Here is a 19,017-nt window from a genome sequence, read left to right as displayed (position 1 = left end):
TATGTATAAAATACGAACAGGTATTAGTATTGGCTCCCGGGACTTTTCATGCGACAAAAAAATACCAAAAATTCATAAATTGTGCAATGAAACTCAAGAATACTAAATTCGACACTTTGTTAAAATATTATACATAATTGGACATTTAATTAAAAATATAAGTCGTAAAGCCCGAGTTAAAGTGCCCAATTACGCAGTTTTGACGCGTAATCACTGGGCCACCATGCAACATGAATTTCTTAAAAACTACTACTTGATTGGGAAGACTAATTAGCTTTAGAGAGCCATCACAAGTTTCTCACAAATGGATGGGGAACTCTTTTTTGAGACTTGGGAGTGCTTTAGGGACCTGATCTATAAATGCCCATATCACCAGGTCCCCAAGTGACAATTAGTCTAAACTTTCTACGAAAGATTGGCTGAGAGAGATAGGTCTATGGTTAATGCATCGAGTAGAGATACTTTCCTCACTAAGCACGAGAATGAGGCTTGGATTCTCTTCAAAGATCTGGTGGAAAATTCTCAGCAGCACATGACTACCACTCGTAGACTTCCAAATCCATCAAACTCTAAACAAAAAGGAGTTTATGAGTTAGCCATAAGCCACGAGCTAAACCCTACTCTACACACTATATCCTAAAATATTGATCAGTTCTTGTCTCTATGACAACAGCCTTATACAATGGCATGTGCAGAGGTACGTGCAATTTGCTCCGAACCTTCCCACACATGCTATAATTGTTCACATGCGCCTTACCAACTTGAGCCTATGCATGAGGAAGTAAGGGCCACCCAACATTGGTACAACCAACAGAAAAATGACTATGACCCGAGTGCCTATGGTTCTGGGTGGAAACAACACCCTAACTTCCCCTAGAGGTCACTAGCTCTAGGCCTTCAAGCTCAAAGACCTCCACAGAACCTGTAGAGACCTGGTGAGTTATAACAATTAAATAATAAAAGGAAATAGAGGAAAAGAAAATTTTAAAGGGGGTCTCAGTAGGTTCTTGTCTACGAACGCTTCGCATTCATCGACGAAGTGGCTTATTGGGATCGTTGATGGGGACACGTGTCTTGTTGACGAGGAATTTCCAAGAGGGATTATTTTAGGGCCTGAAATTCATCGACAATGAATAAGTGTTCGTCGATGAACTTTCTACTTGGCCTCGTTGACGATGCTAGTTGTATAAATGGCTCAAATTCGGATTTCAGTGAAGAAAACAGCATGCAAACCCTCCTCTTTCTCTCTCTTCGTCCCCTACTTCTTCTCTCTAGAATTTTGGGTTGAATCTTCTTCAAATCGATGATATGAAGCTGCTACGCTGCTCTTGAGAAGTTTCTCTTCATTTCTATAGGAGTGGATTGTTGATTAGTCCTACTTGGGAACCATCCCAAAATTTGAGTAAGTTAGTTAATTTCAGTTTTATTAGGTTTTTGGTGTTTTTGGATTGAAGAGAATATGTTAGGTAAGATAATACTGAAGTTTTGTTAGAAAAATATCAATTTCAGGGTGTTGAGTTGGGGACCACACGGGCTTGATTTTGGAGTAATTCGTAGGCTTTTTAAAAAGTCAGGTAAGAGGATAAACTAAGTCAATTTTCTTGTGAAAATGTATTTACTATTTTGCAGCATTTAAATTAAGGCAAATATGTATATTGTAGAATTATGTTGGAAATTATGTTGTCGATCATAAATATGGTTTTCATGTATAATATCAGAAATATGATTTTAGAATAAGTTTTATGATTTGAATATTACCCCTTTTGTGTGGCATGAGAACATTTACCATGGAAATTATGATGATGAAATATTATATTTACAAAATAAGCATGTTATTACTGCTTTCAGTAAAATATTAAAATGATACAGGGTTTTCAAACTAAGGTTTTTATATAATATGCCGGTGTAAGGGCCAAGGATTTTATATGATATGCCGGCGTAAGGGTTGAGGTTTTATATGATATACTGGCGTAAGGGCCGAGGGTTCTTATGATATGCTATGCTGGCGTAAGGGCCGTAAATTTTATATGTTATGTTATGTAAAGATTTTATGAAAATATTAACATGACAGATATTATTATGAAATAGTCATGTATCATTATTTGGAAGTATACTATAAATTATCAAAACCTGGTTGGCTTGGTTTAGACTTTCACGAAGCACGGTACCGTAGCTATATGATCACGATCATGTGTATATTAGTGCTACCACTTACTGTAAGGGACAGTGGGAGATCGGCAGTCGATGTGGTTTTATGGTAGTGCAAGCGTCCCTCTGGTATCTAGATCAGTAGGAGCAGACCCATCGTACTTACAGACTTAAGTTGATTTAGCATGGTCGGCCAACCATTGTTAGGTCTTGCTTTCAAGCCACACAACCCAGTCATGTGGGGGTAAGACATGACACCAACCAGCTATCCATCCAGGGAATTTTTCATGTACAGTTATATGAGATGATTTATATGTATAGAAATTCAGTATGATATACTATGTTATGATAAATTATGTTTTTCCTAGATATAACACAGACAATTTTATCAAGTATGATTTATGTACTATTATACGTATAACATGAAAGTACTCATGTTGCCACACTGATATTAGTTTATTTCCCTTACTGAGAGGTGTCTCACCCCAACTATATAAACATTTCAAGAGCTTCAGATAGAAGAGCGGATAGAGCTTCGCAATGTTAGAGTTCAGTTGTTCTACCCTGTCTGAAGGGTAAGTTAATTTGCTAGGGTTCGATAGATTTTTGGGTAGTGACCCTAAGCCACTTTTGGATATTTTGGGATATGTGTATGTATATGACAATTGTAGTAAAACTTTGGTATTGTGTTGGATGGATAATTTGATATGTACATGATTTTATGTTTTCCTATAATTTGATATGTATATGATTTTACGTTTTCCGTTGCTTAGGTATCAATGTTGTATTTCAAGTATATCCCTGATATCCATGGGTTCAAGTTGATTTTATTTTTTTAGGATTATTATATTGATTATTATTATGGAAAGGGAAAAAAAATTTATATATATATATATATATGGTAAAATAGGCAGGTCGTTATAGAACCTAAGTGCTTCGCTCCCTCAACCATATCCAACCATCCATGATCCCCCTATTGCATTGTAGAGTCCTTCTTTGTTGCAACAACTGTCTACTCAACAAACTAACCATGAATCTTTTGAAGAGATGGTGTTGAAAACTTTGCAAAGCATTGAAGCATATCGCCACGTGAAATGACAAATACTCTAGTCTCACTCACACTCCATAGCTAAGCTAGAGACCACTATGGGATAACTCGCTAGGGCATTTAGTAAGGGAAACAAAGGTCAGTCACCAAGCCAACCGCAATCAATGCCTCAGAGGAAATACAAAATAGAAAGTAAGACTACAGTAGACCCTTTATCACATAAAATACATGCTCATGCGATAACCACACTTAGGAGCGGCAGTTTTGATCGGGGAGCCAATAAGCCAACCAAAAGGTAAAGAAAAGAAGAGGGCCAAACCCATAGAAATAGGCAACCCCCTGCCTAATGAGTCAGCAACAAACACCGAAGCATCCACCTTGTCACCAAATAAGGCACCCTCCCACCATATTCCTGTAGCCCCTTACCCCACAGCTCTCCATGCACCCTTTAAATCTAGAAAGGAGACCACTAATGAATCCATCATGGAAACATTTAAGCAGGTTAAGGTCAACATCCCTCTCTTAGACATGATCAAACAAACACCTGCATATGCCAAATTCCTTAAGGACCTATGCATGCAAAAGCGAAAATCAAGGGTGCATATGGACAAGCACGTCAAGCTGACCGAGCAGGCAAGCTCAATCCTTTTGGGTCACCTCCCTCCTAAGCTCAAAGGCCCCAATGCTCCAACTATTTCATGCGTAATCGATAATTACACAATTGATAGGGCTTTCTTGGACTTAGGAGCCAGCGTGAATCTCCTACTGTACTTGTTTTTTTAACAATTTAATTTAAAAGGACTGAAACCCACCCCAGTGACATTGAGTTTTGCTGATAGGTCAGTAAAAAAACCTCAGGGTGTAATAAAGGACGTCTTAGTTAAGGTTGACGAATTCTACTATCCAGTTGATTTCATTGTCTTGGATATGGAACCCTCTGACCCAAAAAAAGATCAGATCAGTGTTTTGTTAGGACGTCCCTTTTTGGCCACAGAAAATGCTTGTATTCAATGTCGAATAGGGATCATGGATGTATCTTTTGGAAATGTGCAGCTTCGGCTGAACGTATTCCATGTATCCCAACACCCACCTGAATACATCCATGAGATGGACGTCGATATGATCGATGAGTAAGTTGCGTACATTGCCCCTTCAATTTTATGGAGGGATCCTTTAAGGGAAATGATCTAACCTGAGAGCAACCCTCTATCAGACTCGGATGACCTTTACAAATAGATTCTTTCAAATATAGTCTTTGAGATAGAAGGGAACATCTAGGTAAATGATACATGGTTCAAAGCAGAAATGGAGGACAATATGCTTGTTATCAAACCAGGATGATTTCAAGGTGTACTGTTGATACATCTGGCTGAAGATGAGACACTTAGCGTTTCTAGGAGGCCACCCATGGTTTGTTAAAAAAAAAAAAAAAAAGGAGTTGGGTAAGAAAAGGGGCGACCAAGCGTGACCATGTGAGCATTCGGTGCGACTTGGTCGGTGCAACACAAAAAGTCGTTTAGAAACCCATTTTTCCCCTCGTATCGTTTAAACTTCCACAAGCCACCACCCCAAGTCACCTTCATCACCCGCACTTTAGACTTCGTTGTCCAAGCTTTGCCAACATTTATGACTTTTCAACACCCTTCCGAGGGTCATTCTGGGAAGTTAGAACATCGGCGACACTCTCACTTAGGCGCACAACTGGTCCAGCACAGCCTAGGGTCCTGGTACGAATCCCTTCCTGCATTTCTTTCCAAAATCAACCCTTTTTCTTTGTCCTCCCCTTAGTACCAGAATGCCTCGTCAACCTAAATCTAGGGTTGCACCCAACCCGCCTCAATCGTATTGAGCCCCTAGTAAGCAGAGATGGATCCCCACTCAATTGCGCAACACAACGTCGCCTGAACCTACGAAGGTTTGGGAAATCGCCTTGGCTTCAGCCAACCGGAATCACCCACAGTCACCCGAACCCAATACAGGCTTTATGTCTATTCAGGCGACCAACCCTAAGGAACGGGCAACCGAACCTCTAAGGTTAGGTTATTTTTTCAGCCTTAAACACACTTATTTTTTAATTAAATATTTTTAAAAATACCGAGCGTGTCCCTAACGGTCATTTTTTCAACTTTGATTAGCTTAAATTTTCTCTCAAATCCTTTGTTAATCAAAGTTCCCCCAAATCATTTTTATTGCTAAAATTATTCTTTTGGGACAAAATATTTTAAGCAAAACTCTCAAACTCTCTTTCCTCTTTCATTTCAAAATTATTCTTAAAAAGAGTATATTTATTTTGAGCATTTATTTTTATATTCACATGCACTTACTCTCACTTAGGTTTTATCTTGAAAATCACTTTTGAGAGTAAGCTTAAGATTTCTTCTAGTTATTTTTCTTGATAAACATTTTTGGAAGAACCTTTATGGCACAAATATTTTTCTTGAACCTAAACTCCAAATTCTCTACACATTTTTATTAGCAAAAATATTTGTAGAACATAATAATCATTTTGATATTTTCATATGTTTTATTTGTATAATAATTATTTAAATTAACACTCTTACTCTACTGAGCATAATGCATATCATTAGAGTGTGCATGTATAGCTTAAATGTGTACATTTTTGCTTTCATTTTTAAGAAGCATTTTTATGTACAAAAATTGTTTTATTGTATCGGTTGGATTCAGGCTGTAAATTGAATAGGGGAGTCTTGGTCCCATAAGTGAGACCGATTGGGTTTAGCTTGGGAAATTGAAGTGGGGAGTCTTTGCCCCATAAGTGAGACCAGTTCAATTTAGTCCGAAAATTGAACTGGAGTGTCTTCAACCCGTAAGGGATACCAGTTGGGCTCAACCTGGTAATTGAGTTAGGGTTTACCTTGCCCGTAAGGAAAGGTTGTAACGGCTTCTGCTCGGCCCGTTTAAGTGAGCGGGGACAGTGGAATCCTTGGGGGGTATGACCAAGATGGGGATGTAGGCTGGTTTGGCCGAACCTTGATAACAAATCTTATGTCGCTCTCTCTCTATCTCATATATATTTCTGCACTTAAATTTTCACATGTGTATGCTTTCATTTATAGTTATAATTATTTGTATGCACACCTCTATTTCAAATGACATATGTTCTACATGTATGCCTACATTTATCGCTTTATTAACTTACATACACGTTTGTAATGAATGAGATATGAACTGTGATGAATCGATGTAAATGTTTAAATTAGTCGAAATATTTTAAAACCCAATTCACCCTCCTCTCGGGATCACATCATTTCCAGTAGGTTGACTGACCCTGAGGTCTGATCGATTGACCCTAAGGCGATTTTCCAAATCGTGTGGTTCGGTCTGCCGAGCTTATGATCCTGTTTGCCAGATTGTCCTTCACAAGAAGGCCGGTCAACTGGGCGTAAGAGGCTGGCCTGCCGGGCCTTCATAAAATTGGCCATTTACACCATCCAATTGACTAGGCTTTAATAGTCAGTCAACTGACCCCTTTATAAAATTGATTTTTGCTTTCTTTTAAGTTCAAAATCAATTCAAACCTTTTATGTATGTTTAAACATTTCAAATAAAAGATTTTTCATAAGAACTTAGAGATCTTAAGGTCAATCTAAGGTTCATGGTGAACTTCAATTTAAATCACATGAAAGGCAAGCACAAATTAAACCTATAAATATTACAACTAAAAAAAACAAGGTATTCAAGCTTTTGCTCTTCTGATATCCATGGAATACGCCGAATGATGTGTGCGTTTAAGTGCTTCACGACTTCCATTTTGCATCTGTGATTTATGCTATCTGAAAGATAAACTTATTCATACACTTAGTGTCCAAAGAGATGTTGTGATTTGTCATTATCAAAACAAAGATATAACTCAAAAAGTCAACTAAGAAGAATAAAAAATACAACTAAAGCGCACAAGATTTACGTGGTTCGGCAATAGCCTACATCCACGGGAGCAATACTTTGGTTTTCACTATAAATAATGTCAAAACTACAATCTTTGGGTTATAATATTGTTAAAGTATGAACCCAATGCATGCATAAGTGTTCTAGTATATCTAAGCTACATCTGTAGCGATCCACAAGAGGAAAATCCTCCGATAAGCCCAATCTACAAGCCCCGATTTGAATTTTACGTAATCTGCACCGACTGAAACCGTTGCCGGTTTGGTGATGAAAAAAAAAAATTCTGCATCCCGCCTAAAATTGTCGACGGTTAGGGCCCAATCCGTCAATGGGTTCGCCCTCTAACTTTCCTCTCATGCAATTATCTCTCGCTTCACATAACTCTTTTCGGTACATGTGATCCACTCTGAATATGAGACAGATTCCCAATAATTTATTTTTTTTTATAAAATATAAGGTAAAGTTCGTATCCTTTTAACAATCCTCTGGATTTGCAAAATTCTTGAAACTTTAAACTCAGAAATGTGAGAGAAAGGAAAGAAAAATATGGAGGAATCAAAATTTCCATATTTAGTTATCAAGAAAAATTAGAAAGAAAATAAAATATATATTAAATCAATTGATAAAATTTTAATTTTACACATCATCGATATTTAATTTTTCTTAATTTTTATTTATATTAAAATAAACATTTATTATATAATATTTTTGATATAAAAAAAAATGTAATGGAAAGTGAGTTCCTTTTTATTTTCCTTCCCTCTGTTTTCTCACAACATAATCCTTAATTCAAAGAATTCTTTGGAGTGGTACTTGAGATTTTTAAAATTTTAAAGAAAGTGAATGTTTTTTAACCAAATTTCAGAGTGATTAATTTTTTTCCGTCCTAAATTTATATTATTTTAATAAAAAAATTTAAAATAAAAAAAATGGAATAAAATTCTCCATTAATAATTCACCCTCTGTATTTTAGGACCGTCGCACGGTTGGTGAGGCAGTTTCCGGCGCGACCGCTCGCGGGATCCATCAAGAGTAATGCCAGTGAGAGTGGTAGAGACCTCCGCACCTTCCCAAGTACCGGGTAATTTCTTCAATTTGGGCTTTTGTTAACGTTGGCTTAGTATTTCTTTAGACTCTCAGTTTCTCGACATCCGCTTGCTTCCTTAGAAAATGCAGGAAAAGAAAGGGTGAAGCTGAAACCTTAAACCTCCACTCAGCTCAGCTTGATGCTACCGTTTGGTGTAAATTGACGTGGGTTTCGATTTTTTTTTTTGTCTGGAAACCTATGCCACACAAGATAAGCTTGCGGCTCAAATTCCTTTCTCTTCTCCTTCTGATATTTTTCTCGGTAGCCAAGCAGAGGGTTGGGGTTGTCGCGGTAACAGATTCTCTTTTTTTTTCTGGAAGAAAATCAGGCTTCTGTTTCAGTTGACGGTAAAGATGGTGTCTGTTCGTTTATGAAGCTGCGATTATACTCCGCTAATTTTCTGTTTTCAAAAGCAAGTGTGAAAGCGTTATTTAATGCGGCCATTCGTTATTTTCTTTACAGTTCAGCCTTTTGGACTCAGTTTGTTAATTTTATGAATAGAAGATGATAATGGATAGCTTGCAAGCCCTTTCCAGGTCAAAAAACTTATATTGGTATATGGCGACTGTGTCCAATATGTAAGCGTATGTAGCATAAAAAATACTGGAGCAATTCCTCCATGTAGGGCTGTTCTTGTTGCATCATGTAGAGGATAGAGAATAAGAAGGCCCTTCCCCTCAGTTCAACGTTACCATAATTTTTTATAAGCTCTCTACAAATGGACTATTTTGGCCGCTTAATGCCCGGTGGAGCAAATTTTTTTTTAAATATTGCATAGCATAACATACCATGTGAAACATCAAACCCCTTATTATTATTATTATTATTATTATTATTATTATTATGATGTTGGACAACTACAAAATAATAGGTGTTAGCATCAATATCTATCTTCCTTGCTTACCATTTCCTTTTGAGGTCATAGTGTGGCATCTTGTCTGTCTTGAAGACTTAATTATTGTACTTCTTCTCAGTTCGTAGTAGTTCTTTTATGAATTCATAGTAGTCCTTTTACAGGTGATTTTTTGTGGTCTTACGTCCTAAAAATAATTGAAATCATAACTTCTTCTCTCCACAATCTTGTATTCAGCTAAAGTATGTTTTTTAGCTCTTCATCGTCTTTGAGCTGATTTTCTGGAAACTCCAGATCTATCATAATTTTGGGTTGCTATCCAATTCATTACACTCCATGGTTTTTCTTGGGATCCTGTGTCCATTATGAAAGAAACCCTACCAAATAACTTCCTAGATAAATGGAAATCTCAGTACATCAATTTAGTCATTTTTACTTCATATGTCATATCCACTTCTTGTTTTTCTCTGCTTTGAAAAGTTGGGACAAAGCTTAATTATGAATATTGAATTTAATTTTGTTTAAGAACTTAAGATTATATGGAGTGTCATTGACATCTGTTTGTCTCACTAAATAACCTATGAGTTTTTAGTTCTTTGTTTTCTTATCTGGAAGTTTCTATTGACTTTGAAGGTGCAAATGGTGGAGACAGATCACCTTCTGCTTGTATGCTTCTGAGTGTTGGACAGGTGGATCTTCACAGTTTCTTCATGTTGATTATATTCACTTATCAATATCCTTCAATTCTTTTTCAAATACATTTTTTTTTATGTGCTTTGATCTACTAAATAATTTCTTTATTGTTGGTTAACGTCGGGTGTCTTGTGCTGTTAAATGGTTGATTTAGTTAGTTTCTTACTAGTTATTTAGTGTAAAGTATTACATGGATGTTCATTTACTCATGTAGCTGAAATTAAAGAAAAAATGATAAATAATGCTCTGATGTGTTAATATTATTGCAAAATTACGATATTTTTGTACAATCTAAATATCTAGTGCAGGTTTGTTGATGATTATATGTTAAAAAGATGCAACATATGTGATTACATGCATTTTTCAGTATTGCAAGATAATGTGAGAAGCAGCTTTGTGATTCTATTACTAGAAATATAGTTTATAAATGCAGTTTCCGCTATTGTACGCATACTCACACAGCGTCATATACACATACATACATGCTATTTGTATATAAGATAGCTGAAAATGATGGAAATAGGTAAGTTCAAAGTGCTGTACCAAAATACATGTTGGGTTCCAACTTCCAAGTCGTAGGTACCTGCACATTGCTCATTTAGAATCATCCATATAACATATATACCTAATGATTGAATTTTTCTTAGCACAGTGCACAAATGCTAATTAGGAAATAACGTTTTCATCACCTCATATTAATTTGAATAAGATTCTGTATTCGATGCGCATACTATGGAAATCATTAAAGGCCCATGTCTATATTGTACCACTAAAAATGCTCATTTTAGCTTCACCATTACAGGCCTTTTCTGGAACTCAGAATGTTTCTAGTCTACAAAAGGATGAAGCATGGAGAGTTAATGTGCGTATCCAAGGCTGTGACCTTGATCATGGATATTTATGTGGCACTATGGAAGCTCTTAATGTTCCTATGGCAGACACCCCAGTAAGCAACATCATTTTCTTGATTGAAACAATCATTTAACAGATATTCATATACCAAAATCTTCACACACACACAGACGTATTATTTATTTGCTTTTTGTGTGTATAGTGCACTACTGCTAAAAGAAAATCTGATGAGATAAGATATTAGAAAGGCATAAATTTAGCAAATTCTTCTAAAACTTATGCTTACAATATTAATAGATAGTTATTTGGCATTACTTTGTGCAATGGCTGGTTCTTCCTTCCTTGTATCCCGCACACGTTCCATCACCACTTAGCCCTATCTTGTGGCCATAGCAAATTTTTGCAGATTTACCTGTCTTTACCCAACTTTGATAGGAATTTTGGTGGCAATAGATTTTATATCCCTGCATACATATTTATTTTTTAGCACTTACTTTTGAATCCTCCATTTCCCGGTTAGTCCTCTACTGAAAAGAAAATCCACTGCAAACCAAAATATTGTTGAATGACAAAATATAGAGCTGACTAAATCTGTTGGTCCTTAAAATAGTTATTGACGTGGTTGATGGGCAAGGCTATAAAAGCTATTAATTCAATGGTTAAGTTTAATTCCAGATGTCCTCAATGACACTGTGCCTTTGTTGGCATCAGTGATTTGTTCAGACTTCACATTGTATCTCTTAGGCATGCATGCTTTGTTAGCTTCATATTCCATGTCTTGAAAATTTTATTCCCTTGATTAAAACCCGTTGGAAGCCATATCCTCTACCTCTCTCTCTCTCTCTCTCTCTCTCTCTCAATTTGAGTCTGCACTTGAATTGAAAGTCCTTCACGGCTTAGTAATGTCTTATAACTTATAGGGCACTTGTGTTTTCTTTCCTTCTACTCATGGCCTGTGCTTCAATAGTAGTATCTGTAATTCAGAGTTAAAGTTCTTAAACTTCTTATAGTGTGTGCTTTTCAAGTAAATTTTTTTTTGTAATGATCCTTTTGTACTTAAATATGCTTAATTGACCACTTTCATAAGTCATGCCAATAATAACTCCGCCCAAGGTTTTAAATTTTGATTTCGACTCAAATTTTGAAGCTCCAAAAGTGTGGAAATTTGAGGGAAATTTCGATTTTGATGTCAATTTCAATTTCGATTTGAAAAAAATTATGAAAATTAGTAGTAAAGCGTGGAATTCTTTTATGAAACTTTAGAAATGGTTAATAGACGTAATAACATAAGTTTTAGGACTAATATATTACAAGTTAAATACATTTATGTTGTGTATAAGGTGGGAAAGTTGTAAAATAATTTGTGTATCAAACATATTTGTAAAATAATGTGCATTAAAACATATTCATTTAATTAAAATTAAATTTCTAAATCATTTAAATATTATTAATTATACAAATAATGATAATTTAGACATGAATGGTCAAATAAAAAATGTTGTTGTAAGTTTTTTTTTTTATATATAATTTCAAAAGCCCTTATAATAATCTTTTTGTTTCGATAAAAAAATAAAATAAATTAAGAAAAAAATTTCACTTCACTCCTAAATTTCTCATTTGAATTCCAAGAAAATTTCATTTTATAGTTAAAATTTTGACAAATTTTGCTAAAATTTCAAGATTTCGATAAATTTCAAATGATTTGTTGAAATTTCAATGGAAATTTTGTAAAATAGAAATCGATTGCCATTTCAATTTTGAGGGTGATGAAAATTGGAAATTTGGACAAAAAATTCAATAATTTCTTGGAAATTTAATGCCATGACTCCACCTCAGTTGCCAATTACAAAAGGGGAAAATTACCAATTCATTAAGATATTGAACCATGCATAACTTTGACCAAAAAAATCAATAAATCATGTTATCAGTTACCATATTCATCCATTAATTCAGCCTTATCATTTAAATTAATTGCAAAGAACATCGACAAATAAATTTCTCAATCATGCTTCTATCATTGTCCAATGAAAATTAAATCCTCTACGCAATTCACTTATCTTATATATGGTAGAGATAACACAACCTTCAAAGAAAATGATAGCTGCTTCCAGAAGAATTCCTGCAAGGCTTTGGTTCTCTAGTCTCCACACTCTTGTTTCCTACAGTCTCACCCCCAAGGCAGCACCCTATGGTATTAGTTTTAGGTAAGTGGATGCTATAGGATTAGGTTTTGCATTATTATCCAAGAAAGCGATCTTAGGGTCCAAAAATAGCCCAAAAGATGATTAATGGTTCACAAATAAAGTGTCATTGCGTGCGTGGTGAAAATGAAGAGGGTATTAAAAAAGGAAGCAAAAAAAGCAGAGAAGGGTAGCATGGTGCAGTTGCCCAATTGTTTCGACAATTGGAGGATTTGCTTAGAATTTGCTAAATTTCATGGGTTGACCCAATTTTATTCAAATTTTAAATTTGGATAGTGACTATTTGCCTAAAGTTTTTGCTAATTTCCCAATCTTTTTAGCCCAAGATTTCACTCCTGTGATTAAATTAATTTCAAAAGATTTTCTTTATGATTTTCCAAGTGAATCTCACATGGGCCATGTGTAATTGGGCCTAGAATTGTGCAAAGTTGAAAATGGGCTCTAAAATTACTAAATCAAGATGATTATAATGAAAATTGGCCCAGTAAGAGAGGACCAAAGTCAGATGTCTATATCGGCACTTATGAAAGGGCCAACATTAACTCCTCCTATGGGCGCTTACATTCTCCAAAGAATGTTATATCTGAGAAGGGAATATCATTTACTTTTGGGACATTGAGATCAGTGTGTGAAACCTCAAAAAAGTCTTAGTTGAACAAAAAATTATTAAAGGAATATTGAAACTATTTATCAAATGAATTAAATAATAATAATAATAATAATAATAAAATCTCACCAAATAACAAACTTAGTCAAATTTTCAACAATCTCCTGCTTAGATCATGTTAGATTAGATTCCACCAAAAAGGAATGCAAGCAACAATTGTTTCATGTCACCTCTTCAGACTTCTCCTTATGATTGGGCCACATGGTATTTTCTTCAACCATAATATGGGCAACCACTTCAAACTGTTTTAGATTTTCCATGTTACCTAATTTCTTAATATCTTTTCAAATGTTAAGAGTTAATGGTTAAACATATAGTTTATTTTTGTTTTTGAAAATAATGTCAAATGACCCAAACATAGGGAGAGTATAAGGAGATTGTATGAATAAACTACTCTTGCATCATCCCCACTTAAACGTGCGTGCGCACACACATATTTGTCAATGTTTTGACACCCCATGAGGAGAAATTCTCGAGTGTTATACCAAAACTCAAGTATATACCAAGTTCGTTAAACCAAACCTCCCTATTATACTATTTGCTTGAATTTTCCAAGCTTTTTATATGCTTTATTTTCCTACGGAAACACAAAACCTGGTTTGAAGCAAGAATTGATATTGCTTACATGTTTTAGTGATTTTTATACATCCACAAGAAAAGGCAACAGAAACTTTGAAAAAGATTTATATTGTAGATATTTGACAAGTTTTATGCTGGTTCTGCCACCTAATGCACCCCGCTTACTTTTTTCTCAGGCTTGGGACCATAAGAAAAAGCAATCAACAAATCCATCAAGATTCTTGTTGTTAGGAATATACGAACAAATTCCCGAAACCTGTGAGAAACAAATAGAGAAAGAATGACACCAAAGAAAAAATTCAATCACACGCACAAGACAATATTTACGTGGTTCGGCAATTTTGCCTACGTCCACGGAGTTGCAGGGATTTCAACATTATCAGGAAGAAAGCACAGAGAGTGCGGCGATACAATTCTCTCGCTCTCGCTCTCTCTCAAGAATACAACCACTCTACCCTAATCACCCGAAAGCACCCTTTTTATATGTTGCGCCTAGGGTTCCGTTCCGAATGGGCTCCAAAAAATTTTCCCCGGGGGCTACAACTTGTACCGCTTAGTCCATGGAGCGAAGGCTTGGGCCTCTAATTAAATGGAGGTCGGGTCATCATCCAAATTAAGACACAACTAGGCTCCACAAAAGCCCAACACTTGTAATGAACAAGTTTGCTGCCTTAGATCCCTCTCCCCCTTTCTTTTGTCCAAAAAAAAAAGACAAAAACAAAAGGAGGAAAAGGGCCCTCATGGCATCCCTAAAACCCCATAGAGCTGCCTAGAGAATCCCTCTCACCATGAGTGAGTATGCTGACCCACAAGCTTACCTAGAAGTAAGGCTGCAAATGAACCAAGCTGCTCAAGAGTAGGTCGGGAGCTTGGCTTGTTAAGATCTCATTCTAGCTCATTCATTATATAAATGGGTGATTCCCAAGCCTATTTTTGCGGCTCGTTTAATAAATGAGCCAAACTTGAACATAAATGGGCTTGGTTCGTTTCAGCTTGTGAGCGGCTCAATTATAGACTTGGTTTTGTCTCATTTAATACATTTGGATTAGGCCTTATGTATGGGATAGTTTAACAAGGTTGAATTGGGGTTGATAGAATAAAATGGGCTCAAAAGTAGGGCCTGTTTAGTTGCCAACTTATTTACCTCAAACTCCATAACATAAATTTAGTGATAGGCCACTGCACAAGGCCAATAGGCTAGCTTGGTTGAGAGGGGGAGCAAAAAAAAGATCTAAGGCAGTATTAATAAGAGCCTCTTTTTCACCAACAAAATCCTAAGATCGTCTCACCTCTTCAAGATGTTCCTAATGTACCTAACCATTCATGAGCATCTTGGTAGCTCATTTCAGTAAGGGCTCATGAGCTCATTTAATTGCATATTAGACAAGTTTGATATTAATACTTGGTTGAGCTCAGCTCGAGCTCGATTAAAAAAATTTAATAAACAAGTTTAAACATAACAAAGTTCTGCTCAACTCGGCTTTTTTGCAGCCCTACCAGAAGTCTGCAATCACCTAGAGCTAACACTAGGCTATCCTACAAGAGATCATGTTCTTCCATGGAAAAAGCTTCCCAAGAGGTAATAACATCTACTTTCTGTATATACGGACTCCTTGCAAATCTCTTTTTATGGAATCTTAAACCTGAGTCCTGGTTTAATGTGTAGAACAAGGAACATCAGAACTTATTCCCAAAGTAATCCCCAAAAATGTAAATTCCAAAATCAGAAGTTGTGCCATGGCAAGGGAAACTGAGACAAAACACCAGCCACAGGCTTATGAAAGTGGTAGGCAAAACCAGTCATATCCTTGGTGCTAAGGACTTTTGCAGAAATTAGTCATACGAAATGTGCAATAACAACTACAAGCCTTTAGTCCTACTAGGTGGGCTTGGCTACATGAATCATTTTCCGTCGATTCATCCAATTGAGAGTGTTTTCCTCTATTAGATTAACGGCTATTAAATCCTTCCTCACTACCTTTTTCCAAGTTATTTTAGGCTACCCTTACCCCTTTTCATGCCAGAAATAATAACTAACTCACTCCTCCTCACAAGTGGTCTACTAGGTCTACGTTTCAAATGCTCAAACCATGTAAGCTGCCCCTCCCTTATCTTGTCTTCAATTGGTCCTAAATTATTGTGTATATGATCATTTTTTACTTTGTTTTTTAAATGTTATAATACTTATCAACCTTAGCATTCGCATTTCAACAACTTTTACTTTTTGTATATGTTGTTTCTTACTTGTCCAACATTCTGAATCATAAAGCAGAGCTGGCCTTATAGCCATCTCATTAAACTTTCTTTTTAATTTTAAGCATATTGTATGATCACACAACACACTTGTCGCACTCCTCCATTTAACCCAAGCTGTTTTAATTTTATGTACTATGTCTTCTTCAATATTAATTTGAAGATTCTGCATTGATTATTAGGTCAGTAAGGGAAGCTTACCTGCCATGCCAACTTCTCCATTCTTGTAGGAACACATGGATTTGTTAAATACTTTGCATCTGCACAGGGCTTTAACTTATTCAATTATCTATTCAGGTTGTAACTTTCTGGGAAGGAGAGATTGTTGATACCAAGAACTACACTTTCTTCACGGGCAAATGGGAAGCAACGTATGGTTTTCTGTTTTTGTTTTCATTCTTCTTTCTTTTTTCTTGAACATGGAGCCTACTTCATTAGGGGAAAAAGATGGTGGCTGTTAATTGGGCTGATTTCTAGCCATATGGATTTGAAAATAAGTATACTGATTAATCAGTTTGGAAATCGTTAACAGGCCAGAAGAGGACATAAGGCATTGGACCAAATTTCCATCTTTTGCGCCACTTTTGGTAAGGAATTGTGTCTTTTCCTTGTGTGCAGAATATTGTGTCTTGATTAACTCTGTTCTTTTCAGAGTCAAGTGGAGGTTGACGGTGGCAAAACATTGGACTTGAGTAACTATCCATACATATTTATGGTAACCTAGTCTCATTCACTTAGAAAGAAACTGACACTATATCAAGAAATAACTTTCCATTTTCTGTGATCTCTTTGTACAGAGATGGAAGGAGCAATACTTTGTGAATGTTGGAACAGACTGTGGATTGACTATAGCTGGATTTTACTATGTTTGCTTCTCTTGTAGTGATGGCTCCATCAATGGCTTCTATTATGATCCCAATAGCAGGTATTTGTGGCCTAGATTCCCCCTTATGGCGCACTTGGCACTTCAAGCCTTGATTTGAACAAAATGCATACAAAATTGTGTTGAGTTGTTGAATTCCACACAATTCTAAATCTAATCTCAAATTCCTTGGTCTTAGTGCATATATATATATATATATATATTATATTATTGACACACTCACACTATGATGGAAGCATTTTCACCGGTTTCCTTTTCTCATTTTATAGAATTATGGATGTTGTAACCAAGATCATTTACATATGAGGTTTCACCCATTCATCACATTTGTGTTTTTACACATTGAAACAAACTTGAACTAACCGGTGAAAATGTAAACGAACCAACCTGCAGCCCATTTCAGAAGCTTGAGCTGAAATCCACTAATGAGGGAAGATCAGGTTTCAGTTTTTCATCGTATGAGTTGCAGTAAATGGATCCTAGGCGGTTGATTCCAAGAGAAGCACTTTAGTTGAATTTCAGCATCCTATTGTGCATTGATGACTGTAGAGCGCTCTCAGTTGTCTCTAGCGCTGTATAATGCTTTTTGAAGTCAGGTGAGTTTGTTTACTTGCATTTCTGGAGCTGCTGGAAGTTGGAGGACTGGAAGAGCTCCAAAAGTTGTTAAATGTGAGGATTGTATCACAAGAATTCACAAGATGTGCTTGAACTTTATTTATTTTCATACTTCTACCTGGCTATTACATGACTTGAACTAAATATATAGTGTGATGAAATTATGCCTATTGTTCCAATCCATGGATTATGTGCATCAATTGTTTTTGGGTAGGGGTATTGGTGATGAAGTTTATTTTGTTTTCATAGTTCTACATGCCTATTTCCCACATCCACTATTTGATCGGTTTATTGGATGCCTGCCATAACTTGTAGATGTGAACAATGTAATGTAATTTTGTGATTATGGTGTTTGAAATTTAAAGAAGTTTCAGTACTTCACATTTTTCTATTACCCTTTTTGTTTTTACCTTGAATCTTTTAAAGGTGTATGTTCCAAATAGGCGTTTTTTATTTTTGTTTCTAGGAGACTGGATTGTATGTCAATAACTTCCAACACCTCTATCTTCTTTTCTGCTCATTCTTTCTTTACCCTTGCTCTTGCCATTTTGATAGTTACGACTATTTGAGCAACAAATTGAAATGTTCACCTGTCTCTTTGTCAACATGCCAGTAGAATGAGACCATTTTGAGCAATTAGGGTTTGATCTTAGAGATTAAGTTTGTTGATATTATTTGCAGTGAGGGATGCCATACCTTCTTTAAGCGTTCACAGAATTTGCGACTCAGAATCTGCATATAATATTTAAATGCTGTGTATTTATGTGAATTGGTTCTGTTGATTTTATTGCAAATAGAGCACAAAGACAATATACATCATATTGTTCCACCAATCCAAGGCAGTGGTTTTGTATATGATTTTCATTAAATCACCGTTGGGTTGAAATATTATTCTTGCATTGGTGTTTCCATCCATTTTCCCCATTTTTGTATCTTGCAATCATATTTTTCAATTTTGTCCAATAGATATTTCAATTCGAATTATATTTGTGTATAGATATTTCAGTGCTCTAATTAATAGGGTTGTTGTAGAGAGATCTTCTATCAAATTCCCATTTTGCCTTTTGCTAGCAGAAGTCACATTCTCCCAGTGGTTTTGAGTTTCCTGTCTACTTTGCCACCACGTTAACCCTACGCATAGCATTACATTCCATGTTCCATGTGCAATTATCTTCTTCATCTTCCTTCATCTTCTCTGTACCAACCTGTCTCTCGAAGATTTTCTTCTCCAT

At 35.9% G+C, this 19,017-nt stretch overlaps 1 protein-coding gene and 1 non-coding gene across 2 annotated transcripts; one reads left to right on the top strand and one right to left on the bottom strand.

Moving 5' to 3' along the window:
* Positions 1–272: 272 nt before the first annotated feature.
* On the bottom strand, positions 273–378 carry LOC131161050 (small nucleolar RNA R71). The gene has a single exon (XR_009138212.1). It is a non-coding gene; the product is annotated as a small nucleolar RNA R71 (small nucleolar RNA).
* Positions 379–7,862: 7,484 nt separating this feature from the next.
* On the top strand, positions 7,863–17,964 carry LOC131159830 (uncharacterized). The gene is made up of 9 exons (XM_058115008.1): positions 7,863–7,911; positions 8,076–8,183; positions 9,676–9,731; positions 10,538–10,681; positions 16,585–16,658; positions 16,820–16,874; positions 16,940–17,002; positions 17,085–17,212; positions 17,564–17,964. Exons 2-9 carry the CDS (start codon positions 8,138–8,140, stop codon positions 17,640–17,642), a joined length of 645 nt encoding a protein of 214 aa, XP_057970991.1. The 5' UTR covers positions 7,863–7,911; positions 8,076–8,137; the 3' UTR covers positions 17,643–17,964.
* The last annotated feature ends 1,053 nt before the right edge of the window (positions 17,965–19,017 follow it).

The sequence above is a fragment of the Malania oleifera genome, chromosome 7 (genome assembly GCF_029873635.1).
Source record: "Malania oleifera isolate guangnan ecotype guangnan chromosome 7, ASM2987363v1, whole genome shotgun sequence".
Taxonomy (NCBI): domain Eukaryota; kingdom Viridiplantae; phylum Streptophyta; class Magnoliopsida; order Santalales; family Ximeniaceae; genus Malania; species Malania oleifera.
Note: the sequence above shows the minus strand (reverse complement) of the source record. Positions and strands in the feature narration are given on the sequence as shown.